We start from the raw sequence: 27825 nt of genomic DNA, 5'->3' as shown, positions 1-27825 counted from the left end.
TGCTGCCGTCATCTGAAGATCTACGTTCTACGTCCAAGAAGAAGTCACCAACACGTGGACGAGGACCCCAGCTAGGGTCTTGTCCGTTGTAGCTACTCCCAGTAACTAGCATAGTTAGCCTGGTGGTCCACCACCATAGGTTATCTGATAAAGGGGCAGTAACTCCTTTGTGTTATCTGTTGGTATTAATAAATGTGTTGACTCCAAGAAGTATGTCTGTGACTCAGTTGAATCCACTACACAAGCATAGTGGAGTGTGGGCTTTTTGAAATCCTACATGGTAAAAAGCCATTTGAATATGTCCCGATTGTTAACAAAACAATATCACGAGATAATGACGCAGGTGATACAGTGAGGGAAAAAAGTATTTGATCCCCTGCTGATTTTGTACGTTTGTCCACTGACAAATAAATGATCAGTCTATAATTTTAATGGTAGGTTTATTTGAACAGTGAGAGAATAACAACAACAAAATCCGGAAAAAGGCATGCCAAAAATGTTATATATTGATTGGCATTTTAATGAGGGAAATAAGTATTTGACCCCTCTCTCAATCAAAAAGATTTCTGGCTCCCAGGTGTCTGCGATATGAAAACAGCCTTTAAATTACTGTGCAATAGGAACCACAGTTCAAAGGCACAACGTTTCATTTAAATATCGACCGTGCATGCATCATTTAAATACATTCATAGACTGTAAACATTCACAGGTGTACATCATCAGAGTAAAACGTGCCATCCTTGACTCAGGCATAGATAAACCCATGCAAGTCGTCGTCCGGTGAGAAGGTGAATGCCGATCCTTCCAAGGTGCTGTCGTAAAAGGCGAATGATTTCTCGTGCTCCAGAAGCTTCTGTGCCAGGGAACTCTGCCCTGCCACCGGCGGTCCTTCCTCCCTCACTGGCAGCAATGAATACCTGACACACAGAAGACAAACCGACTGCAACATCTACTGGCCCTACAGAATGGGACATTTTGTTCGACTTTGGCATTGTTCTCTGGTCTGAAACTGGTGAGACCAGGCCCTAAAGAAGGCTGTATCTGGTGTAGGCCAAGGGGCCATCCATTTAGTATGTACGCATGGAGGGGGGAGGGGGGGTTAATCGAAATGCGTACGCTTGCGTATGTGGGGACGCTTGCGTATGTAGGGGTCTACTGACAATGTAATGCAGCCGGCGGTGGACTATCTTTTTGCTAAAACACGTTAATAATCCTTGATCATTTATGCGTGAATTAAATATCGGCCGTTCAATAGGATTAGGGGGGGTGGGGGTGTGCGTCAAGCGTACGTACGCAGGTGGGGGGGGGGGGGTGTAAATATTACGCGTGCGTCCTGGGAGGGGGGGAGGGGTCAAGTTTTGACAGATTTTTTTGCGTACGTACTAAATGGATGGACCCAATCAGTTTCAAGACAATGCATATATTATCAGAGCATGCTTGTTTGCATGTTCACCACAAGTACGTGTGGTTAATGCGAACTTGATTCCATGTCAAATATTTTTACTTGTTGTTTGAACATCTTAGCACCTGTTTTATTGCCAGGAAGGGTAAACCCATTTTTTTTTATCTACTGGCCCTCTTGAAGCCTCGGCAAATAGTTATTTGGAAAAAAAGGCTTCGGTCACATTGATCAAAAAGTCACCACTGTCACAAATCCCTACAGCTGAACCAAAAGCTCTACTTAAGAATCAAAATATGTATTTACACTGAAGGAATCTAATGAGCTATAAAGCTCTTTTGCACAGATGTTCAGTAGGGGCGGGTCATAAAGTTACAACAATAAACAGTACAAAAAATACACGACAGGAGTGCAAAGTATAGGAAAGGTAAGCAAATCACTTTTAAATATATATACAAATAAAACTACACTCTTTTTTCTAACCAGGTAAGGCCTACACGAGCCATGAGCTTTTTCAGAAGCGACCTCACCACAAATGATAGGTCCACGAAGTGGCTCATCGTGTGGCTCTCTCTCAGCCCCCCACCAACCTCATCCTGTGCCATGTAACTCAGCTCGGCACCCCAAGGAGTGGCACTCACACTCACTATGAGATTTTTTACACCACCCATGCTGTCATTCAAACTTATCAAATATGTAAAAATATATACAATAAGGTTTAAACCGCTGCAAAACTGCGAGACTGATAGTGTGTCACGAGATAAACTCGTGTAAGAGTGAGGCACAGTGGAGTGTTTCGTGCTCCCCAATTGATTCTGATCTCAGAATCAGATTCCAATCTCAGCTCAAATTATTTATGTTATTTTTCTGCTATACATTTCCACGTGATAAGCCACTCTGCTGAGTTATCATTTGTGGCTGGGTCGCTTCTGAAAATTTTAGTTAATAGCTCAGTGGGTATTACCTGGAAAGATGAAAATAATGGAGTTTAGTTTTATTTTTTAAGTGATTTGTTTACCTTTCTATACTTTACACTCCTATCGTGTTTTGTATTATTTGATTTTGTAACGTTCTGACCCGCTCCTGCTGGACATCTGTGAAAAAAGAGCCGTATAGCTGATTGGATTCCTCCAGTATAAATCAATAAATATTATGATTCTGACTACCTTAAGTTGTTTGTGAATTACCAACTGAACGTGTCGGTCTAGAGAGAGCTTCCGGGACAAAGGCATGTCAAAAACATAACGCACACGTTTTGGAAGGCAACAAAAGAACAGGTCCATGTAGCAGCTGATAAGAGTTTCTCCTGTTACAATACTGTATATCTACCACAGTACCACCAGCGTATACGCCCCTGCATGTGACCTCGAAATAATATAATAACATCCAGAATGTGCACTGCAAACATTGCTGTTTTAATTCCTGTTTTTGTATTTAAAAAAAAATAACATTTCATCTTCATGTTCGGATCGAGACTGGTTTGTCTTTCAAAACAAACGTCAAAAAAATAATGACTGCCTGAATAGATTAGCTCTGTCTTACACAATTTCCCGCGCCCAGAAAATGTCCCAAATATACCGCAGACATTTAAAATGTAACAGGATAATACAGAGCACTTTCAACAAATTAATAAAATTTGGTAAAGTTACCCAGGCTATTTCAAGAAAGTCAGCTGAAAGCCCGTTTTACAAGTGAAATATATAATAACATACTCTTTGGGTCTTTCGGTGAAGTCTATAATAGCTTTATTGCATTTGCTGGGAAGGCATTCAAGTCAGTTGGCTGCCTTCTAATGCTTTACTCTGTGCTCATCTAGGTATTCACTATGGCACGGTACAGCAGTTGGCAATTTGATGTATTGGTGGTACTCCGGTACAGCATAACAACACACTGGTCCTCATAAAGCAGTCTGACGATGTCGCTGTTACTCCTTGAATGACCTGCAGACTCTCCATCAGAACTTGCCTTAGGTTCAGCAGCTGCCTTCCCATTCATACGTGATACACCACGAGTCATAATCTTTCGATGCCACCATCCACCAAGAAATGATTCCGGAAATGAATTGAGGAATCGGCCAACCAAGTCTATGGCACGAGGAGTTAAGTCTGCCTTTGGAACACGGAGCCAGCCAATGGTTGGCAGGCTGGGTGCTGCTATATGGCAACAGACTGTGAAGATTCGTGTTAAACTGGTCATGACATTCGTCTTCCGACTGCTTGGACAGCACGAGAACTGATTTCGCACCACCCCGCAAGATTAAACAAAATTATTATCGTGAAATATATATATTTTATACCATGCACCGATGTATTGGCAATACGTTAATTTGGTGGCATGCCCATTGCAACTTTCACATTTGTTGAGTACACTAGACTGAATTTTATTTGAGTTTACCTTTGTTGACATGTCAATCCACTGCTGGATGAAGGCCTCCCCATCCCTTATAGTTATAGGGATTACTTGTCTATACTTTACCAAACTGGGCAATGTTTTGTTGAGGTAACACTGGCCGGGAATCCAACTCAGGTTGTTGGGTTAATAGCCGTATGTGCTATCCACTGCGCTCCTGCTCCACCCCTGCATTTGTTAATCGTTGTTAAATACTGTCCTCTGTATTTTCCCAGTCTATTTATTTACATTTTCTCTGATTTCAATATTTCTCCGAATAGCAAAACGGACGAATAGAGAAACTGCACGAGCTCTCTCCTGAAGCCCTCTCGTGGCGATCAACATTGGCGTTTAGCTCCTGAACACATCGCCATATGCAAGGATAGAACATCTCTGTACGGTTTTTTCAACTCTTGTTTATTTTCCAATAACATTGGTTATTCAATAAATGCCAACTGCCATGTCTTGATTTTTTTATTGTTTTGTTTTCATTATTATTTTTCATTGATGGAATTATTTTTAAATGTTTACATTTTCGTAGTTTTTGCTCTTGAAGTTATTTTGGGATGGTTTTTTTCATTGTGTATTTTGTTGTTTGAATGTTGTGTTTAGTTATATTGAAAATAAAACGAGGTCAGAGTGCTGAGCCTGCACCACTGAGTTCCTGGGTTCAAATCCAAATAGCTGCCCGTGTTTTAAACCAAATTCCCAATTATAGCGAGTTGAGAGTCTCGTCATGGTGACCAATGGCTGCACAAAGATATTATGGTTGGTTTTCCACTTGACCTGGGAAATCTCCAAGCTCTGAGAATAAAAAAACCCATGTCGGTGTCACCGTCATGTGAAAATATCAGGGCAGAGCTTGTTGTGAAGAGCGCCCCCTACTGTATAGAGGATGAAGAGGCCACGACTTGTCGCCTGTGTTCATTCTCTCATCCACGTCTTTACCCCTCAATGTAATTCCAAGAGTTGCTTTTTTACTTACCTTTCAGTTTTTGTTCAACATCTTCGTGAGTGACCATGTTTCTAAACTACGCCATGGAATATTTTATTACATATTTGAATATACATTTAAATATTCCTATACATATATATGGAGGTATTAAACATACACCATACCTCTGTGTGTATATGCACAGGGCATAGATATTGATGCACATGAAGAAGGCCAGGAGAAAGAAATACCCTTCCAGGTACCCGTGTTGGAGATCGTCAGGGTAGAGTGATCCTTTTGGAAACATCGCACAATTGTAAAGAGAAAATGACACATGTTAAAGCATTTATATTAGAAAAATAACCTATATACCACCATCACCACTTTAACCTATATGTAGCGAGCAGCAAAAGCTCAAAAATTGTGCAATTACCTGCTTCGCATTTACGGGACGTATTCTCACAATGGATGCGATGCGTACCGGACGACAGGTGGTGCACAGCTTGCACGAGGATTGTGCCCAGGATGCCAGCTGCCCCGTTGCACAAACCCAAGACGTTCTTGGCCAAGGCCTGGCCGCCGTGCGGGGCCAGTCGACACAGCACCCGGTAAGCTGCAGCACAAATACACAGCTGTCAATGGGATAACATCACAGCACCGATTTGCCTATAAGGCCTATATCCAGGCCCGGACTGGCCATAGGGCAGCTGTCCGGGCAAATGGCCCGGTGGGCCGGTCCATTCCAAGGGTCGGTGGGCCGGTCTGTGTGGGGAAATTGCAAATGTGATCAGAGTATTCTTAGTTCTTTCGGTAAAGTCACGTTGAAGGGAAACAACAACGTGACTTTACCGAAAGAACTAAGAATATGAATTACTACAGTCACGAAAGCTTTAAATCAAAATTTGTGATCAGAGTAATTAAAATATATTACATTTATTTTTCTTCAAATATTTCATAACCTCTGTGTACGCTTAATTGCTTATTTACGCTCTCAGTTGGCATTAAATCCCCACCATATTTGACAGCCCCAAAGATTCTTCCTCACCGGCCCATTTGTTTTTTTAGACCCAGCCCCAATGGGCCAATGAGATCGCATGGCAATTTGGGCCCGGTGTGTTTACAAATGCCTGGGCATTTGGTTCTTACACTGCAGGTTGATGCGATATATACAGGGACTCCTCTACCTACGAACGAATTGGGTTCCAGAGGTCTGTTCGTAAGTCGATTTGTTCGTAAGTCCAATTTTACTCCTGTCGATTCCAAACATGTATGCTCTCTCGCCAGTTCACCAGTTCCACCGCTGGATTATATTTTTTCCTCCTGAGTTGCGATCGAAACGTGATTTATTTTATTTTATACCTACGTGACTTTACCGAAAGAACCAAAGTGTATATATTTCTGCAGCTTCAAATCAAGATTACGCAACTGACGTGCTTGCTTCCGGGGGTGGAATTCCTTTCCAGCTCAGACCCCGCTTGCTTGCCCATCGCCACATATATAACCTCTTGTTGTAGCTGCTCTCTCGCTAGTTCAGCAGTTCCACTACCTGGATTATATTTTTTCCGCCTGAGGACGACCGCTTGTGTTGCGATCGAAACGTCGTGATTGATGTTATTTTATACTGACGTGACTTTACCGAAAGAACCAAAGAGTATGTATGGCTTGTACACTAAATACGGGGAATGGCTTTAAAAGTTGTATAATCTCCTGTAGATGTAGATGCCACTGGTTCTTCATGTTCTGCAGATGTAGATGCCAACACCGCCATCTCAGTCTGAACAGACAACTGGACATACGGACAGGTTCGTATCTATTAAAGTTCGTCAGTTGACTGTTCGTAAGTAGAGAAGTCTACGTTTAAAGTTCCCATTTCATCGCCACGTCTCGTGGGTCTGTATTTTGCTTGTACTCCTGTTACGGTTCAATATCGTGAAAACACGACGAAGGTAAAAGGTGAAGCCTGCAATTGCTTGATCACACCACTGCTGGCAGAAGGGATCAACTGCAGTGAACTGAATTGCAATCGATTCAAATCCACCCAAGAAATGGTCTCATTTTTCACTCAGGAGGTGAACCTGGGCCACTTGCAATGACCCACATTAATATATTCAGCAGGTAAACGAGATGACCAGGGGCTCGAGGGTTAGCCCCAAGAGAGGACGCAGGCAAGGGAGGACGTTCCTGGGTGCCAACCGAGTGGCGCCTCAGGGAGTCGCACTGCACACGTCCAAGGGACATGAAATGAATAGTTGTCAGAGCTAATTAGCCTGATCAGCATGGCAGCACAGCGGTGGTGTAGTGTCGACATTTTAAGCTCAGGGGGGTAGACGGTAATTGGTCTCCCACGGTCACAGCTAGGCTATTATATATCGTGGCTCCTCTTGCCTAATCACATCATTACATACGTTTTTGTTATTTTACACTGTTGTTGAAAACATATTTCATGGTGGTGGTCAAGGGGGCCCCAACTCGTAGCTTTGGCCACCAGAGTTTCATAGAGGGTTATGTGGTAGACAGTCAAGGGCAGGGCAGAAACATCCATTGTTTCACTTTAATGTTCCCCACATTCACCAATGTACATTGACCAGTATGGTGAAGTATGGTCAAATAACCCCAACCCCACGACCTGCACAGGAGTGGGGAAGCCCTCACCCAGAAGTGGGTTGACACAATGGCTGTAAATGTACACATTCACATAATGTATTAAGATTCCATCCACTAATAACACAAATCTGCTTCAGACCATGGAGACACCACTTACAGTGAGGGAAAACAGTATTTGATCCCCTGCTGATTTTGTACGTTTGCCCACTGACAAAGAAATTATCAGTCTATAATTTTAATGGTAGGTTTATTTGAACATTGAGAGATATAATAACAAAAGAAATCCAGAAAAACGCATGTCAAAAATGTTAAAAATTGATTTGCATTTTAATGAGGGAAATAAGTATTTAACCCCTCTGCAAAACATGACTTAGTACTTGGTGGCAACACCCTTGTTGGCAATCACAGAGGTCAGACGTTTCTTGTAGTTGGCCACCAGGTTTGCACACATCTCAGGAGGGATTTTGTCCCACTCCTCTTTGCAGATCTTCTCCAAGTCATTAAGGTTTCGAGGCTGACGTTTGACACCTGGGAGCCAGAAATCTTTCTGATTGAGAGGGGGTCAAATACATATTTCCCTCATAAAAATGCAAATTAATTTATAACATTTTTGACATGCGTTTTTCTGGATTTTTTTTGTTTTTCTGACTGGCTAGGCCACTCCAGGACCTTAATGTGCTTCTTCTTGAGCCACTCCTTTGTTGCCTTGGCCGTGTTTTGGGTCATTGTCATGCTGGAATACCCATCCACGACCCATTTTCAATGCCCTGGCTGAGGGAAGGAGGTTCTCACCCAAGATTTGACGGTACATGGCCCCGTCCATCGTCCCTTTGATGCGGTGAAGTTGTCCTGTCCCCTTAGCAGAAAAACACCCCCAACGCATGTTTCCACCTCCATGTTTGACGGTGGGGATGGTGTTCTTGGGGTCATAGGCAGCATTCCTCCTCCTCCAAACGTGGCGAGTTGAGTTGATGCCAAAGAGCTCCATTTTGGTCTCATCTGACCGCAACACTTTCACCCAGTTGTCCTCTGAATCATTCAGATGTTCATTGGCAAACTTCAGACGGGCATGTATATGTGCTTTCTTGAGCAGGGGGACCTCGCGGGCACTGCAGGATTTCAGTCCTTCACGGCTTAGTGTGTTACCAATTGTTTTCTTGATGACTATGGTCCCAGCTGCCTTGAGATCATTGACAAGATCCTCCCGTGTAGTTATGGGCTGATTCCTCACCGTTCTCATGATCATTGCAACTCCACGCGGTGAGATCTTGCATGGAGCCCCAGGCCGAGAGAGATGTACAGTTCTTTTGTGTTTCTTCCATTTGCGAATAATCGCACCAACTGTTGTCACCTTCTCACCAAGCTGCTTGGCAATGGTCTTGTAGCCCATTCCAGCCTTGTGTAGGTCTATAATCTTGTCCCTGACATCCTTGGAGAGCTCTTTGGTCTTGGCCATGGTGGAGAGTTTGGAATCTGATTGATTGCTTCTTTGGACAGGTGTCTTTTATACAGGTAACAAGCTGAGATTAGGAGCACTCCCTTTAAGAGTGTGCTCCTAATCTCAGCTCGTTACCTGTATAAAATACACCTGGGAGCCAGAAATCTTTCTGATTAAGAGGGGGTCAAATACTTATTTCCCTCATAAAAATGCAAATCAATTTATAACATTTTTGACATGCGTTTTTCCGGATTTTTTTTGTTATTTTTCTGTCTCTCACTGTTCAAATAAACCTACCATTAAAATTATAGACTGATCATTTCTTTGTCAGTGGGAAAACGTACAAAATCAGCAGGTGATCAAATACTGTTTTCCCTCACTGTACATATACGCTCGGATCCAAAATAAACTAATTATGAATAATAATAATAATAATGGTCGTGAAAGCCTATGCAAACACTGTATAGAATGAGACATAGGTAAAGTGCAGGCAGCAGCTCTTCATCGGCAATATAACAAAACTGTCAGTGAAAAAGTAGAATTCATCCCTAGTGGTAGTGACTCACGTCTGTAATTCATCTGCGTGAAGGCAGCGAGGGTTGATGCATCGCATAACATTTTGTGAAACGCCCTTCCCGTGGGCGTTGAGGAAGTGTCTATAGCACTGGTTCTTAACCTTTACTGCAGCCCACACCGCTTTGGTTCTCAATCGTAATATCTCGGCCTCGCTCTGCGTTGCGTTGCAGAGCTAGCTGAGTAGATAACCTCGCGTTTCCAATAAACCCTCAGAGCCAGGGTGAACATCTGACTCCGAACGTCATTTATTGAAATTGAACGGTAGAGAGAGGTAAAAAGACAATGCTTCCCAAAGTCCCACAACGGTGGCTGCAGCTGTCTTCACGGAGCTGCGATGTGTGCCGCCATCTTGAATTATGTTTTTAATGGCCGATGCCCGCGTGGTTCAGCAGAAATCTAAAATCGCAACTTCCTGGTCACGTGACCACCCCCTATTTCTAAAACAGGAAATTCCTGTGTACACACGCCCCACATCTGCCGTGAGGCAAGACACTTGCCGTGAGGCAGAACACGTAATTTTTTGAATGTTAATAAATACATAGGTTTGATGAAACAAAGTAGTTGTTTTTTCAGTTATTTACCTTCGAAAAAAATCTGCCCATGTCTCCCACCCCCAGGAATGATGCCACAACCGTGGAGCAACTCAGCAAGCGTCACGATTCCCCCCTAACCCCCCCCTCCCCCTGAGCACACGCACACACGCAGCACACACACACACGTAGTGTCCCGGTGGGGGATCGCCTGGCACAACAGATTAAACCGGCTGAGTCAAGGATTAATAAGTATGGGCGCAGAGACAATGGGCCGAAAAAGAACGTATCGTAACGCTCCATGTAAGGGCAGAAAAACGTTTGAAAATCACAGGTAGGCGCACGATTAGTTGCGCAGGATAACGTAACCTCGGATGATTTTTTTAAATATGGGATAAAAAAGGGAGCCAGAAACGGTTCAGGTCAGGTCTCTCATTTCTGACTGCTTGGCCGCCCAGACCGACTCCCTGCTGTCCTGCCTCCTCGAGCCACTCGCAGCATTCATGTGACGCCAGCAAGTGCAGCTACGAGACAGCGATAGGTAAAGTCCGCTCTCATCTTCGTCCCTCCGACTCTCACAGCGTCAGTGCGATGCTGCGAGTGCGGCCGTGAGGTACGTAATTGGGCGTGTGAGTATCTGGAGAATTGGGTAGTGGTAGGATAGGCTCTGCTCGCAGAATATTCCCCCCGGGCAGTGCAGAGTTTTGCGCCGCGAATAAAAACGTTAGCACAGAGCATCGGCGCAGTGTTTGTGATTCCAGTGTGCGTGGAGCGACTGTCTGCCGGCACGTGCGTGTGTTCGCGCAGCCGCTGTAGCGCTAGTCTTTGTGCGGACATGGATTAGGATATAATCGCCCGCAGGCGCACGCGCGTATTTGCTCAGCCTTTTAGCGTCAGTCTTAGTACAGGCGTAAATTAGAATCTGATCGCCGGCAGGGGCACGCGCGTGCTTGCCGCCGCTGTAGCAATAGCGTTGGTGTGTGTGTGCTTGTGTGGAATAACCCCGTCCGGCAGTGAGCCAGCGATTTAGCTATGTCCCTCAGAGGGGGCGCTAACGCGGGGGAGCCGATCACCCGCTCGGCGGAGGCCCGACGGGGGCCGATCGACGTGGTGGAGGAGGGAATGGAGGAGGGAACGGAACGGGCGCACGTCACGCCCCCCCTGCCCGGCGAGGGCGGTGGGGTGGACGCCGGCCCCCACAAGGGCATCCATCTCCCACCCCCAGGGGGTGAGTGCACCCCAGGTGAAGAACCACTGCTCTTTAGCATGTCTCGCCAGGAGAAGGCGGTGCAGCAATTGTTAGACTCCACCTGTTCTGTCTCTATGGGATATCGTGTTTCCATTTTGCCCATGTGGGTTTTGTGCAACTCCTCCCGTTTCTTCCCACATGTAAACATACACTCATTCATTTACCGATATCACCTTAATACATAGAGGACCGCAGATTCTGGGCAATCTCTGGCGCCAGCTCAGCGCGTGGCTGCCTTTCTGCATGGCTGTGCTTCCTCGCTCCTTCCCGTTGTTCTCTCTTTATACGAGGGAGAGCAAACACGTTGTGGTGCGGGACACGTTTAAACAATATAATTTTTTGTCCCAATTAAAAGAGATACAAAAACTCCACCTGCCGGGCATGGACGTGCCTGGTCGGAGCTCAGTTGACTAGTGAGCTCTGACTCAGTTCTAAATATAGGTAATATGAGCAGATGTTTTATTGTATATAGCGTTCTTTTTTACAGTTTACGAGCACAGGCCCAAAATGTTGTCCGGCCGCCAGTGTTGTAATAGATAGCAAGTCAACACGTTTGCTGAAATGGTCACACTTATTACACGAGTTTGGGGGGAAAGACGATGGCACGAAATTCAAAAGTGGAGCAGTGCTCGGAAAGAGGCAGAAAGAGAAGCGTGGTGACCTGCAGTGTGGTGCGCGGGTGGGTGACTGAGTGCCTTGTTGTGACCTGCAGTGTGGTGCGTGGGTGGGCGACTGAGTGCCTTGTTGTGACCTGCAGTGTGATGAGTGGGTGGGTGACTGAGTGCCTTGTTGTGACCTGCAATGTGATGAGTGGGTGGGTGGGTGACTGAGTGCGTTGTTGTGACCTGCAATGTGGTGAGTGGGTGGATGGATGGCTGAGTGTGTTGTGGTCTGGAGTGTGGTGGATGTCTGATTGAGTTGTTGTGATGATTCATCGGCTTTGATTTCTGTCACATATCACTGCCCAAGTTACACAGAGGAGCCACTCCACGTCCCTGCTGCCAGCATTATACTGGACATCTGTGAAAAAGTTCTCTACACATCATCGGATTCCTTCAGTATAAATACATTATTCTGACTTGTGCTGAACAGCAAGCGACATACGAGTTATTGAAGTCCGCATGACTACACGCTTGTCTGAGGCGTCTTCCAAATACTAGCAATGATCGGTTTAACATCATTGGAAAATAGGGGGCATTTATTACGAGTTTAAGTCGTCCATCAGTTTCACGTCATGGATAGAAAATGTTCATTATTATTAATATCGCTTGCTAGTTGCTTGGCCGCTTGCTTCCAAGTTGTGCTTTGCTGCGTGGCTCTGGCGTGGCGGAAGGACTACTTTGAGCTGCGTAGTAACACAGCGTGACTCTGCGCGGCATCATTGATTGTTGTGATTCGCCCACCGTGTGTGCCTCCGCCGCTCCCCTCTCCACCACCTCGAGCCACGTCGCCTCCAATGGCAATGCGAGAAAATAGACCCTCTTGTCAATATTGATGTGCCTATGAAACTAGAGGCACCTATTACATAACTTATTTCATTGTTTCATTTCATATTTTTTTCTGCATAAATATATCATGTACTTACTTTCCTCAATATGTTTTGGTTAAGATGCACTTGAAAATACTCATTGATCAGGGCTGTATTAAATTACCATCAGACGGGCGGAAGGCGTTCCTGTCCTCCCCGACTCGTTTTTTTTCATCGGTTACGCCACCGGTCAAACCCTCGTGACGAGGAATGTTAAAATTCCCCCTGGGGCCCAAACGTTAGTCCCCCTGTGACTGCATGAGCAGCTGGGGCGGGAGGCGACCGCTGACGGAATATTATTAGTCCCCTCGAACAAGGTGTACTGGGGGTTGACTTTGATGGGAGCACAGACCTTGGTCGCGAGGGACCAAGAACCCTTTATTCAGGTTCTAAATGCAGGCATAGGAACTTCCGTTATCCAGGTGGGCACGGTTCTTGTACATGCATCACCCGCGGATTGCGGGGGTGGGGATGTGGCTACAGGGCGAGTGACGGCAGCCGTAGAACAGAGGGGGGCGCGATGACTCATGGGTGGACGCGCTTTGTTCCGAGAGCCCCGAGTTAGCGAATTGGAGCATCTTTCCATTAAAAGAGAATGTGTTTTAGTGAATGATTGGTGGGAAAAAAATGTAATATAAAAAACCTGATTATTATTGTACCGCATGGAATTTAAATCGTAAAACATGTGTGCTATGTGATTTAATACTTTGTGAACGTAATCGTCATAATTAGCCATGATCTACCCACTCCCGGTTTAAGACCCCCTCCCGCAGTCCATCGCCATCTCTCACAGTCATGAGATGCAACACATCCAGCTCAGGCACGTGACCTGACCTCATCACTCCATCTCCACACTGGACACCCTCCGGGTTGCGTTCGTTGGTCTTCCAATGTCTCGTTTGTCTCCACCATTGAGATGACCGCGTCCTGTCCATGCCCCCGGTTACATTTCATCACGGTCGATTCTATTCATATAACCTGCATATGTTTTGTGATCCGCTCGTTTCCTCTCCCTGCCTCTGGGCATAAATCCAAGCATGCACCTACCTCTCCATGCTTTGCGCACTGTTCAGCTCTTTGTTCCAATTTCCATGTCAACGTCCAACTATTACGATCCTTACGTCATAGCAGGTTATTTTAACACTCATTGGAAAGGTGTCCTTGTTTAGCCACAATTATGTGTTGCTTTTAATTGTTAAGGTCAGTTTTCCAAAACCTACTCCCAACCCTATATTCTTGGTTAAATTTCGATTTAAAGCTTTCGTGACTGCAATGATTCATCTTCTTTGGTTCTTTCGGTAAAGTCACGTAGAATGAGAATAAAATAATAAATTGACAGCGCTGTCCTACCAGACAGTCTCGTCCCTTCACCTGATGAAGGCCGCTTGTGTTGTGGCCGAAACGTCGTGAGAATATTATTGTGTTATTTTATTTTATCAATTTATTATTTTATTCTCATTCTACGTGACTTTACCGAAAGAACCAAAGAAGATATATTATTGGTTCTTTCGGTAAAGTCACGTAGAAGGGAAACAATAAAATAATAAAAATATAAAACGATAAAATTCTCACAACGTTTCGACTGCAACACAAGCAATCATCATCAGGTGTGAAAACCACAGCAAGAAAATTTGAAAAAAGTGGCGTTTTTTTAACGTTAGCACCACGGAGAGCGATTTTGACAGTTTGTTCATATGGACGAGTCCATCTATGTTCGGAAAAGAGGAGGAGGGAGACAAAAATAATGGATGCGGTCTAAATGCCACCATAAGCGTGAACAATCAATTAAGACCCGAAATGGTTTATCAAATCCTTCCAATGATTGCTAAGCCAGAATCCATCTTCTCGTTTGAAATTGTCTCTGTGTTTGTATATGTGGATAGCCTCATGAACGAATCTCTCATGGTAGCCAGATGGCTTGCAAAGAACCTCTGTCTTGGAGAAGTCAATGTCATGTGAGCCTACTGAATTATAACAGTGATCTGCCATGGCCGAGGTGTTAGTCCTACCGTGTTTTAGGTCTGCTTTGTGTTCACGAATGCGGTCCGAGACATGTCGTTTGGTTTCTCCAATGTAACTACTACCACAGAGGCAACTTAGTTTGTAGACGCCAGGGTACTGTATGTCCGGAATCACATCTTTTACAGACGGAACCAGATCATGGATTTTATGTAATGTGTTGAATCGGACGTGGATCTTGTGTTTATTCAAGATTTTGGAGATATTTTTTGTGATCCCCGCAATGTAGGGTAAAGTGATGGTTTTGAAAGGCTCCTCAAGAGGGTCCTTCTTCATGGTTGGAGTGATAGCTTTGCGGATTGTATAGTCGGAGTAACCATTAGCTATTAGCCTTACAAACACAGACAATTTCAACCGAGAAGATGGATTCTGGCTTAGCAATCATTGGAAGGATTTGATAAACCATTTGGGTCTTAATTGATTGTTAACGCTTAAGGTGGCTTTCAGACCGCATCCATTATTTTCGTCTCCCCCCTCCTCTTTTCCGAACATAGATGGACTCGTCCATATGAACAAACTGTCAAATCGCTGTCCGTGGTGCTAACGTAAAAAAAACGCCACTTTTTTCAAATGTTCTTGCTGTGGTTTTCACATCTGATGATGATTGCTTGTGTTGCAGTCGAAACGTCGTGAGAATTTAATTGTTTTATTTTTGTATTATTTTATTGTTTCCCTTCTACGTGACTTTACCGAAAGAACCAAGAATATGAATCCCTGTAGTCACGAAAGCTTTAAATCAAAATCTACTCCCAACCTGTTTCCATCCGCCTCATAACGTTATCCTGGTCTGCCTTCAATAATTGCCCTGAGGTAAGGGAAAATAAGGGAAGAAAAATGCACGATAGATTTTTTTAATAAGTGGATATGAGGTAACTTTCACTACCGACTGATAGTTCTAACAACGAGACAACCATTTTGGTATGGCTCTCTGCTTTAAAAAACTAATATTTCCCGATATGACATTCAGTTGTGAAGTTTAGTGAATACAGGCAGACCTCGCTTAGTGCGACCCCGTAAAATGCTGATTCGTCATAGCGCTCTTCGTCCTGAAGAACATTTTAGAAAACAAACGTGAACAAAATCTAAACATAGCCAAGATGAGAGCGATATACGCTGAGCCAACCAGACCCCCCACCCCTCGCGATTCGATTGTCACCATTCGTGGTCACGATTATATCTTTAAATAAATCTATTTTTTCAATGTTAGCCAGGTGAGGACTCAAGAGACCAAGATAGAGTATCAGGCTCCACCTAAAAGAATCCTCACCACATAGTAATATGCAAGGAGGGCATCACTAAGACCACCACGGAGTTCCTGGAACTCTTCTCTGATAATGTCGCGGACTGGAAGGCACAGCACAGCAACCTCGTCTCGCTCCACTGCCTTATAAGAGTACAGTAGAATGCACTCCTGAGTACAGTACATAATAGCTATTGATATAATAAATGGTTATTTTTATTTCTGAAATAATGTTTACTATTAGCGCTATCACCACTACCTCAATGAAGCCTTCATATGTTGCTCATACGGAAAAAAATTGCGCCGTTGGGAACCTATTCCCATATATACAATGGTATAATAACTGATTCGATCAGCGCTCACTTCTGTGGGAACGCATCTTGAGCGCAAAGCGAGGTCTGCCGGTACTGCAGTTCAATCAGCGCCACTTAACGAGGCCACGTGTTACGCCGTGGCTGCGAGAGGAGTCGCGGTTGCACTCACTGGCAGGTGCGGCAAGCGCGTCAGCCATGCCCAGAAGCAGATACTGGGGCAGGAGCAGGTAGCACGGCATGGAGGAGATGGGGAACACCTTCCCAGACAGAGTCTGTTCCGTGGGGCTGCAGCTGCGTCTGTACAGCTCCATCACTCCAGCCAACAGCATGGAGAGTGCCGCGCACGCCTGACCTACCGCTGAGGGAGAACAGAAGGTGCATGCAAATACCGTACATAGCAATCTACGTCTGTGGTATGTTTACAGGTTTATGCGCAGTGTTAAGGGCTTTTCAGTGTCACGTTCCAACGATTTCCAAGAAATGATTTTTAAACTTGCGCGGGTAACAGCAATGTACAGTAGTCACAAATGCTACTGAATTACAGAAAACAATGGAATGTTGAATAATCTAAAGGTATACATTTTGCCCATTGTACTGCAGTTTTAAACATAATAGCTTCGTTATGAATATACCCCATTTACTAAAAAAAATATTCCAATACTTAGTAATAATTACGAATATTTATCACTGTACAAACCTATGCTGGTGGTGGAGATCATGCTGATGTTGAGTAGGGTGCTCATTGCAAACACGAGCAGTGGAGAGAGCAAGACTGTGGGGACGATGCTCACAGAATTCATGTCTGCGATGGGAATCAGGAATCCGCTCACATTCAGGTTGGAATTCATGGCCTGGATATAGTAGGTAGATGGGACCTAGAGAGAGAACAGAAACATTCTTCAAACAGACTCTCCAAAACCCTTTGGTTCTTTCGGTAAAGTAACAAGCGTCTGTCATCAGGTTGGACAACCACCTGATGAAGGCTACTTGTGTTGCGCCCGAAACGTCGTGATTTAATACCTTCGTGACTTTACCGAAAGAACCAAAGAGTATGGATCCCTGCAGTCACGAAAACTTCAAATCTAGATTAGACGCTTCTTGGTTATTTCGGTAAAGTCACGTATAATGGAAATAAAATAAAAATAAAATAGCCTTCCTCAGGTGAAGAAACAGAACTGTTGGGAAGTTCTGTTTCTTCACCTGAGGAAGGCTACTTGTGTTGTGGCCGAAACGTCGTGAGAATTTAATTTTATTATGTTTTATTATTTTATTTCCATTCTACGTGGTGACTTTACTGAAAGAACCAAGAAGATGAATCCCTGCAGTCACGAAAGCTTTAAATCGAAATCTAGATTAGACTCTCCAAAACCCACTTCCAATTAATACACCAGCAGGCACCGTACAATATTAAACTCTGCCTCTCGTTTCATCGATGGTCATGCACATATTTCATAATTTTTTGCTGGCTGCCGCTGAGTGGGGTTGTGGGATTATGCTTCAAACACATTTGTGTTGTGGCAACCACGTCCCTTGGGGCACTACTTGTGACAACAGCGGAGTCACGTTGAGTGCCACTTTGTACAATGAGACGGGGCTGTGTGACATTCACTGGATGTGCGGTTGTGATGGGTAGCGGTGGCGTAGCAGTTAGCGTGCTCCACTATGAACCCAACGACCTGTGTTCGATTCCCGCTCACGGTCGACACCAGTGACGATTGTCTGAACCGGTCCGGGGCCTCGCCTAGGTCGACTCAGCCTCAAATGAGTACCTGGTGCGGTGTGTAAACATCGCCACTGGAGAGACAAAGGCGGCTAGGTGGTGCTGGCCACCCACCCCCTCGTGTGCCGTGCCGGCCTTCGTAGGTGCTCGCTAACAGCACTTGACCCAACAATCTGTTAAGGCTATTACGTGGAATCTTTGTGTGGTGCTAAGTAGAGTGTAACGCAGCAATTATCGCGCTGCGCAACGAACTTGGCAACTCAAGTTCGTTTCCCGCTCACGGCCAACACCAGCGATAATTGTCTCAGAGCTCTTCACTTGATACAGCTATTTTGCTGTGACTGTTCCACCTGAAGACGGAAGCTTGTGTTGCCTCCGAAACGTCGTGATTTAATTTAGTTGTTTTCATTTATTTTATTTTACCTACGTGACTTTACCGAAAAAAACAAAGAGTATGAATCCTTACAGTCACGAAAGCTTCAAATCTAGAACCGTTTTCATGGTTACGAAAAAGTCTACAAAAGCTCAGATGCTGTGGATAGTGAGAAAATCTGTCCGATTGAATTCATCAACCGGTTCAACCCTTCTGGATTTCCACCACACTTGGTGGATTTCCACCACACTTGGTGGATTTCCACCACACTTGGTGGATTTCCACCACACTTGGTGGATTTCCACCACACTTGGTGGATTTCCACCACACTTGGTGGATTTCCACTACAAGTGGTCAAAACGAAAGTTGGCCCCTCCATAATGAGGTCTCTCTCTACGCATCGCTATGTTTTAACCTATCCTGAGCACAGGTCCAAAGACCCAAAACGTCAAGCAACATACAGCAATATCGAGTTGAATGGATACGATGTAATGCATTTCTTGAATTGAGCACGGTTATTATTTTATTTTATACCTACGTGACTTTACCGAAATAACCAAAGAGTAGAGTTATTTTTATTATCAGAGATTGGGGAAGACAACGATTGGAGGAGAGAATTTCAAAGTGGATTGAGCAGTGCACGGGAAGAAGCAGAGGGAGAAGCATGGTGACCTGCAGTGTGGTGGGTGGTGAAGGGGCGGTGTGATCTGCAGTGTGGTAAGTAGGTCGTGAGCGTGTTTTTGTGACCAGCAGTTGTGGTGAGTGGGTGGTGAGTGTGTTATTGTGATTTGCAGTGTGGTGGGTGGGTGGTGAGTGGGTGGTGAGTGTGTTGTTGTGAACTGCAGTGTGGTGGGTGGGTGGTGCGTGCGTGGTGAGTGAGTGGTGTGTTGTTGTGACCTAGTGTGGTGAGAGGGTGGTGAGTGGGTAGTGAGTGTGTTGTTGTGACCTAGTGTGGTGAGTGGGTGGTGAGTGGGTAGTGAGTGTGTTGTTGTGACCAGCAGTGTGGTGAGTGGGTGGTGAGTGTGTTGTTGTGACCAGTAGTGTGGTGAGTGAGTGGTGAGTGGGTGGTGAGTGGGTGGTGTGTTGTTCTGACCAGTAGTGTGGTGAGTGGGTGGTGAGTGGGTAGTGAGTGTGTTGTTGTGACCAGCAGTGTGGTGAGTGGGTGGTGAGTGGGTAGTGAGTGTGTTGTTGTGACCAGTAGTGTGGTGAGTGGGTGGTGAGTGGGTGGTGAGTGGGTGGTGTGTTGTTCTGACCAGTAGTGTGGTGGGTGGTGAGTGGGTAGTGAGTGTGTTGTTGTGACCAGTAGTGTGGTGAGTGGGTGGTGAGTAGGTAGTGAGTGTTTTGTTGTGACCAGTAGTGTGGTGAGTGGGTAGTGAGTGTTGGTGTGACCTGCCGTGTGGTGAGTGGGTAGTGAGTGTGTTGGTGTGACCAGTAGTGTGGTGGGTGGTGAGTGGGTAGTGAGTGTGTTGTGACCAGTAGTGTGGTGAGTGGGTGGTGAGTAGGTAGTGAGTGTGTTGTGACCAGCAGTGTGTGGGTGGTGAGTGGGTAGTGAGTGTGTTGTTGTGACCAGCAGTGTGGTGAGTGGGTGGTGAGTGTGTTGTTGTGACCAGTAGTGTGGTGAGTGGGTGGTGAGTGGGTGGTGAGTGGGTGGTGAGTGTGTTGTTCTGACCAGTAGTGTGGTGAGTGGGTGGTGAGTAGGTAGTGAGTGTGTTGTTCTGACCAGTAGTGTGGTGGGTGGGTGGTGAGGGTGTTGTTGTGACCAGTAGTGTGGTGAGTGGGTGGTGAGTGGGTAGTGAGTGTGTTGGTGTGACCCCTAGTGTGGTGAGTGGGTAGTGAGTGTGTTGTTTGACCAGCAGTGTGGTGAGTGGGTGGTGAGTGTGTTGTTGTGACCTGAAGTTGTGTGGTGTAACTTAGCGTGGGTGGATTAATCAATGCCATGACGTTTCACTTTTTACCCAGGAACGCCTCTCCGAGTCTCAAGACTATTTTGTAGGAGAGTCCTGCTCGGTTTTTGCAGTTGGGAGCGATAATTGCAATGTAGATTTATTGTCAATTTGGACCGTAACGACGGTCAAACAATTTGCTACTCTTGCGAATGACTACTGCGTAGTATTACGGTTATTACACACACAGCAACATCTCGCCACGGTGGCGAGATGTTAACTACCTCACCTGGTATACAGGAGGGCGTGGGTTCGATCTTGACCCTGACGCCTATCTATTTGCGGTTTGTGGTGTCTCTCTCCGGGTCCTCCGGTTTTTCCCTCCACATTTAGAATCAACATCACGCGTTTACAATATTTGGCCGCTCTACATTTCCACACGATGAGCCACTTCGTTGAGCTATCATTTGTGATGGCTAGAGGGGTCGCTTCTGAAAAAGAGCTGTTACACAGCTCAGTTTAGGACCATTTGCAGTTTAATTATCAGGACGGCCGCTGGATTTCAACCGCGTCGCTGCTCAATGGGTGACGTTACAGCGCTGATGGTTGAGCAGCAAAGAGGAATTCAACTAAATCAAGTACGCATGGGGAAGGATGCATACGATTCATTCGCTTCACTCGTTGGCAGCGCTGGCCTTGCCTGATAGATGCAGACACGGTGGAGGATCTGGAAGAGGAGCAAGGGCAGTAAGGCGACCAGCAGCTTGACGCATTCCACCTGAGCCTCCGCGTAGCAACCACCACAGCTCTCCTTGGCTCGGTCCAGCGAGGAGCCCACAGCTCCTCCGATTTGCCTGCAACTCGATTTCCAGGACTGCTTCAGCGCGTTCTGCACGATGCCGCAGCACTCTCTAAAGCCAACGCCTGCACACAGTGGTCCATACGACATTCATAATAACGATGTGACACACTCCACCAAGTATATCCCGAACATTTAATTCTCTGGCGAGTTTTTATTTATATATGTGTGTATGCATTCATATACAGCCGCTGCATATGTCGGGTAATAACATATAAAGCAGCAGTACATTATATACGTTGATTTTTTAAATAGAATGTCCCATTCTCGTCATCATTTATCGTCCGAAGACGTTATGCGCACCCTGCATTGGTATGCTGCAGAACAGGTCGGCGGAGAACACGCAGTGTATTATTATTAGGCTGTTTTTAAGAGGTGTGCGAAGCAGATCATATTTTTAATATGGCTGTACTCTTTGGCTGCATCATTGCTGTTTTTTTTAATTGGAGGCTAGCTAACAGTATGTATTGTTTACTGAAGCACAGTGCCTTTGAATGAGTATGCGAGAAAAGGTGTTAAATACTCGAATTAGAAAAACCCACAGTATGGATGATATATGTCGGTTAAGGTCATCTGATTTAAATTGACTAAACTCAACACGATGATTAGAAGTTCTTACTGAATCTGTGCGTAGTGGATACACTGACCCATTCCTGGACCGTTGACCTGGCAGTTCCATGCAAGATACGTGGTGACGAAGACGAGCAGAAGAGAAATGCAGGGAATGATGAAGCCCACGTATTTTGCTGCCGATGTCTGTATGTATGCAATGATCAGGAAAGCCATCATCTGCCCCAGTCCCACCAGCCAATGGAAGCTGAATCACAAACAGAACAGTTGTACGTTGATCTTTTCATAAATGTGTAGGAACATTTTCTGCTAATACGAGCCCACAATTATTTGAAACATAGCGCTGGCCCGCCTTTTAACGAAGGACAGGTTTGCGTCCAAACATCAATTCTTAAGCCCTTGGCTTATGTCGCTCAAAATACTATAGTAATGTAGAAATTCCCCCAGTGTTCTCCAAACAGGTAATACAGTAATAGTAATAACAATGCAATTTATAACTCGGAACTATATTTCAGACATCAATGACCGTGATTCTCAGGCGCAGAGCCAAGCTTAGAGTGCCATTCGCTCGAACGCCGTCGACCTAGGGGGGACTTTAAAAGTGTCTCTTAAAATCTAGATTTGAAGCTTTCGTGACTGCAGGAATCCATACTCGTTGGTTCTTTCGGTAAAGTCACATAGGTATAAAATAAATTACGACGTTTCGGGCGCAACACAAGCGCCCATCATCAGGTGGGAAAGCGTGGTCTGCTGCTGAGGCAGACTGTTTTAAAAGGTTTGAAATTGGTGTAGCTCAATGGTTGTAAAGAAGTGGCCGGGGCTAGTGATGTTAATGTGAGAAATCAGCATGTAAAAGTAAGCTAGGAGAGCGGCCTCCTATACGAGGTCACGGAAGTGGCTATGTTCATGTGAGAAATTAGCTTGATGTTAAAGTAAGAAATAAGCATGTACAGTAACTGTACATGCAGTAGGTTAAAGAGCAGCCTCCTAGACGAGGGCGTGCAACCCAATGGGTGCAATCCAAAAGACATGTGAACATGAGAGTGCAATCCAAAGGCAAGAGAGTGCAATGCAACGGACATGTGAGCATGATAAATCTAAGAGAGAGGCATAGACAGAGAGTCGAAATAACAGCTGACATATGCAGGTTGGATGGAAACATCACAGTCAGTTAAGACTTTACCTGGTTAATAACGTCCTTCCAATGATTGCTCAGTTTGTACCCATGCTCGCGGTTGAAGTTGTGTCTGTGTTTATATATCTGGATGGCTTCACGAACAAATCTCTGAAGGTAGCCTGTAGGTGCACAGAGTACCTCCGTCTTGGAAAAATCAAATTTCGTGTGAGCCCACAGCGTTAAAACAATGATCGGCAGAGGTATTGGTCCTACCGTGTTTCAGATCCGCCTTGTGTTCACGGACGCGGTCCGACACATGTCGTTTCGTTTCCCCAATGTAACTGCTGCCGCAACCACCCCCTAGTCCCCCTACCTGGGGGCCTCTCTGTGGACACTCCAGATCACGTGTCTACGGGGTCAACCAGAGTGCCATGGCCCGGGGCAACCCTGCCCCTGGGCTGACACTCTCCCACTCCCCCCTGTGGGAGCCCGCACTGCACGCCGTGCGTGGTGCACGCGGTATCCCAGCGCACGCCAAGCCCCGCTAGGGCTGGTACTACACCCGCCTTAGGGGTGTACGCGATGACGACAGTGCATCGCGTGCCGTGGTCCTCTCAGGCCGGCACCTTACAGTGACATCCCTGATGTCACTACGCTACTATAAAGTCAGTAGATACTACTGTAGACATATATAAAGTCAGTAGATACTACTGTAGAGTCAGTAGATAATAACAACTGTAAACATATATTAGAGTCAGTAGATACTACTGACTCTATTATATGTGGAGTGTGTAGATATATTTGCCTACAAAACACATTTATTTTAGCGTGGAGGGGGAGTGATTTTTTCTTTCGGGGGGGGGGGGGGGGGTGACAATTGTTGTAACCCTGTTGGTTCAACTTTTAACCCCCACATCTGGGGTGGGGGGGGGAGTCCACTTTCGATAACTTTTTGATTCAGGCCTTCTGAAAGGCTCTGATCATTTGGTTGTTAGACAAATGGAACGGCGAGCTTTCATAAGAGATTCAATGTGACCTTTGCCAATTCCTGTGGCAGCCATTCACTACTCCATACAGCTTCAATTGAGCAGTTCATTCTGCGTCTGTTGGCTACATTTTTTTTAAACATCTTTAGTAGTATATAAGAGGTTTTTGGGTTAGATTGCATAAATACAGTATATAAATGTGTCGTAAAAACCCGCCACCACCCAACACAGCCAACTAGTAAGGGTTGTCACGTAAACAGAGCGTGCCAATTCGTCACTAGTACAGCACTAACCGGTGTGTTGGAGAGCCAAGCCACAACATTTACAAACTGAGTACGACGTTTCGCCAGTAATAACAACTAGCTTCATTAGGCGACAGCCAGATTTGTTGAGAAGTCTTCCTGTTTAGTTCCTTATATAGAGGCATAGTAATACTATACCTTCCTGCTGCCTCAGCCGGTTACAACTCGTTGGATTCCACTTTGCGACAAGAAAATTGTTATTCATTTTCAAACCAGCTTTTTGGCATTCTCTCAACTTCGCCTACTGCCGTGTCTAATTTCTATGACTACCCTGAGTGATAGTTGTTTTTTCGAACCCGCACACCTCAACGGCTCCTAATAGGCTATGAGGCATATCTGATCTTCACTGTTGACTGCACCTAGGGTGACGATAGCGCTGCAAACCATTCAATGGAGAAGAGCTTTATGCCTGGGCACTGGCCGAGCTGAGAAGCCACCATGGGGCCCATGGTGGCCTTGAATCCCCCGACTGCCAGGCCGATGAACAGCAGGGCAACGAAGAGGAGCAGCTCCTGCTGCCAGCGGCAAAGCTTGTGGATCACGTGGTCATGGCCCATGAAGAAATCATCGAAGGGAAACGCCATCACCGGCAGAAGCGTTGTACCTAAACGGACACAAACACATATAACGTACGAGATTTGTAGGTATTTCTCTCTTTTTATCCTTATTCTGTATATACAGAGATGCAATACAATTGATTGCTACGACGTTAAATTGCTGCCCAGTATTACCCGGTGGTACCGTATCTCGAGTCGTGCCTGTGACAAAAGTAACAACGCCAGTTTATAACAAAGCACCAGGCAGGGATTGCACAAAAGTTATGGTCACAAGGGCGAATGTATCTTTCTGTAACGTTAATGTCAAAGCATCTCCCCTGCTTAGATGGGCAATGAGCAATGCTCAGAACTTTGGTGAAATTCACATCCAAGGTCAGAGGACAATTTCCTCACTGGTCTGACCTCACACAAACTGGTTCTTAATTGACCCTGAGCTCGTGATAGAAAATCTACATTCCCATGGCAGGTCCAGTCTTTTAAAAAAAACAGCTACTTGATCACTTCACGTTATTGACCCTGCAGGGCTCACGGGAGATGCCTCCGATCGTGATTTTAACTCTCGCTATCCTTTTACTGGCAGCGCCTTATTCAAATTAATTGGAGCCAGATCCCTGAAACCACTAAACATGTAAAAGTACACGTCCTCGGTAACTGGCTATCAATGCATTTTATTTTACATAAAATGTAAATGCAGCATCATGCTGTGGTCAAAACACATCGCACCATTTGTGAATCTCTGGGTGTAACTGGAACACTCCATATTCATGTGTTAAATGGTTGTGGGCAGGTTTGCAAAGCCTCGCTGAGGTCCCTTTTGAGATCCACTCTTGGCTTCGTCATGGTTTGTGAAATAAATACATTTGTGGACGGGTTTTTTTTAGTCACTTATATTTAAAATGCTTCAATAAAAAATATATTTAAAAGTCAACTCTACGCCAGCCATTATTTGTCTTAAATGTGCATTTCTCACCGCTGTTAATTTTTTATTGAAATAAAAATTTCACCCCGTAATATTTATTGATGTATACTTCTAACGCTTAAAAATGTAAGCATTCACAGCCAAAGAAATACGTAAAATGTGATATATTGGTGAGTTGTCTGTTGATCGTTTCTGCCATCACAACTTAATTGTCACCTATAGTATTACTTGATTTTAACACAGATATGTTGCATTTAAACTCAACGTGCAAGCGAGTGTTTTGAGGAATTATAATGCGCATGTTTTTCAGAGTCTGCTAAGAAGCATCACAAAGTGGGAGGCAACACGCAGCATCAAATAAACTTCACACCACAATGACAAAGATCCACAGGAAAGCCTCAATATACTTGGAGCAAGTGCTGTTAGCGAGCACCTATGAAAGCCGTCACGGCACACGAGGGGGTGGGTGACCAGCACCACGCCCGACCACCTTTGTCTTCCCAGTGGCGATGTTTACACGCCACACCAGGTACTCATTTGCGGCTGAGTCGACCTAAGGGAGAGCAAGGACCTGTTCAGATAATCGTCACTGGTGTTGGTGGCCGTGAGCAGAAACCGAACTTGGGTCGCAGCTCACGACCACAACCACAATACCACAGTCAAGGTGGCTTGCAATGCCTCGTAATTCAACTCTGAATCACGAGGCATTGCGGATGAAAAGCCAATGCACAAGAACCATTCGACTGTATAGAAGGTCCACCCCTGCAAAAACTTTGCTCACGCTGTTTGCAGGCAGAAGAGCCTCCTCCTTACAAAGAGATCCCTTTATAGAAGGCCTCCTTTATAGGGGGAGCTCTAGAAAGCCCTTCTAGAGGGTGTGATTGGCCTACTCCACCACACTGGCGAGACATCTTGGAAGACGTGAGAGTATCCACGCTTTACGCCATAACACGCGACTCGCCGACTGACTGATTGACCTGCTGTGGGCACAGAGGCGGTGAGCTTTGAAGAAGCTTACACCGCTGTTTCAACTGCCGGGAGAACGAACCGCATTGGCCACCTCCGGATTGCGAGTCCGGTGTGCCTGACCACTGCAGAAGGGCCTCCCCTGCATGTAGCAGGGTCATCTACATGCTGCATATGACCACGGTATGTTATCTGCGCATTGTTAAATGGGGATCCCACTATGGGGACTCGTGAGTAAGCGTTCCAACAACGTTCCTTCTTTTGTGTAAAATCAGTTTCACGGGTATCTCCGGTAGACATTATTGACAGGTGCACGAATTAACAAAAATATTCGCATTTGGCTGCAACTTTTTTGTTTGTTACGGACGGCGTTGGAAGGGGACAGTAACCCAATAAGTAAACACGCGAATTAAAATGTTATCGCCGAAGCAAGTATTGTACGTATGTACGCTGAACTACTTTCGCGCCGTACGTAGCCAACCGTGCAAAGCGGAGGTCCGAAGCGTGATGTTTTACCTGCAAGATGCAGCACAGCACTGATGTAAATGATACGGTTCCGGCTGATCACGTTCTTCGCCATGCTCCCCACGGTGGCGGCAGTGACACTGAGGCCGACGAAGCACAGGTTGATGGTGGCGGCGGCGTGGTTTGGATATCCCAGCTTTACTGTACAGAAGAGTATCATGTTGCAAACTATCCCGTAGAAGGTCACCCTCTCGAAGAGCTCTACAAGGAGGAGGCAACCCAACAAGTGGGAGCTGCAGGCCTGCGACAAACCATTGTCTGCCTTTGCCCTCTTGTCCCCCAAGAGAGGTCGCCGGCTCGAGTCCATGTCCACAATTGGTGGCTTGTGAAAAGTCATCCACAAGGATTTTGTGATTTTCATGGTTTAATCCTTTCCATAAACAATGTGTTGTTTGAGAACTCCTCACGCTATGCGTGTGGTTGTTTTTCAATGTGTTGATGTGCCTTGAGAGACCACTGCTGCTGGATTTTGTCGAAGCATGGAATCTCTCACTCTTGTGTCGCTCGCTTATATAAGCTCTCCGTGGCGAGCTTAACAAACACATGACATTTCAGGCACCCTGCTCTTATAAATAACAAGAAACGTAAACACTCTGGATTGGTATGGCCACTGTCTCCTACAATTAAAACGAAATCGATTATCAAGGAAAGATTAATGGTAGTGGTGATTGCACTATCCTCATCGCAGAGCACTTACCGGTTGTGGACTGAGCTTATCTCGAATCAGTAACCAGCCCAGTCATCGATTACAGCATTCCAGTAGTTTATAGTTACAGCTCAAACCATTCTTGATCCTCTTTGTTTTTTTCGGTAAAGTCACGTAGAAATA

The 27825-nt window shown here is 45.4% G+C and overlaps 1 protein-coding gene and 1 long non-coding RNA gene across 2 annotated transcripts; one reads left to right on the top strand and one right to left on the bottom strand.

Moving 5' to 3' along the window:
• On the bottom strand, window positions 1-27445 carry SLC15A5 (solute carrier family 15 member 5). Its single transcript, XM_032948753.2, has 9 exons — window positions 26988-27445; window positions 24414-24633; window positions 21702-21871; window positions 20896-21119; window positions 16917-17094; window positions 16389-16577; window positions 5203-5334; window positions 4907-5015; window positions 1-917 (listed from the first exon to the last, which is right to left on the bottom strand). Exons 1-9 carry the CDS (start codon window positions 27355-27357, stop codon window positions 746-748), a joined length of 1764 nt encoding a protein of 587 aa, XP_032804644.2. The 5' UTR covers window positions 27358-27445; the 3' UTR covers window positions 1-745.
• On the top strand, window positions 6282-21012 carry LOC116939846 (uncharacterized). The gene is made up of 4 exons (XR_004402476.2): window positions 6282-6523; window positions 9957-11112; window positions 18898-19029; window positions 20884-21012. It is a non-coding gene; the product is annotated as an uncharacterized LOC116939846 (long non-coding RNA).
• Window positions 27446-27825: the final 380 nt, after the last annotated feature.

Source organism: Petromyzon marinus, chromosome 7 (genome assembly GCF_048934315.1).
Source record: "Petromyzon marinus isolate PM22_M1 ecotype Great Lakes invasive population chromosome 7, UKy_Petmar_22M1.pri1.0, whole genome shotgun sequence".
In the NCBI taxonomy this organism is placed as follows: Eukaryota; Metazoa; Chordata; class Hyperoartia; order Petromyzontiformes; family Petromyzontidae; genus Petromyzon; species Petromyzon marinus.
The sequence above is the reverse complement of the archived record's forward strand: the minus strand, read 5'-3'. Positions and strand labels throughout refer to the sequence as shown.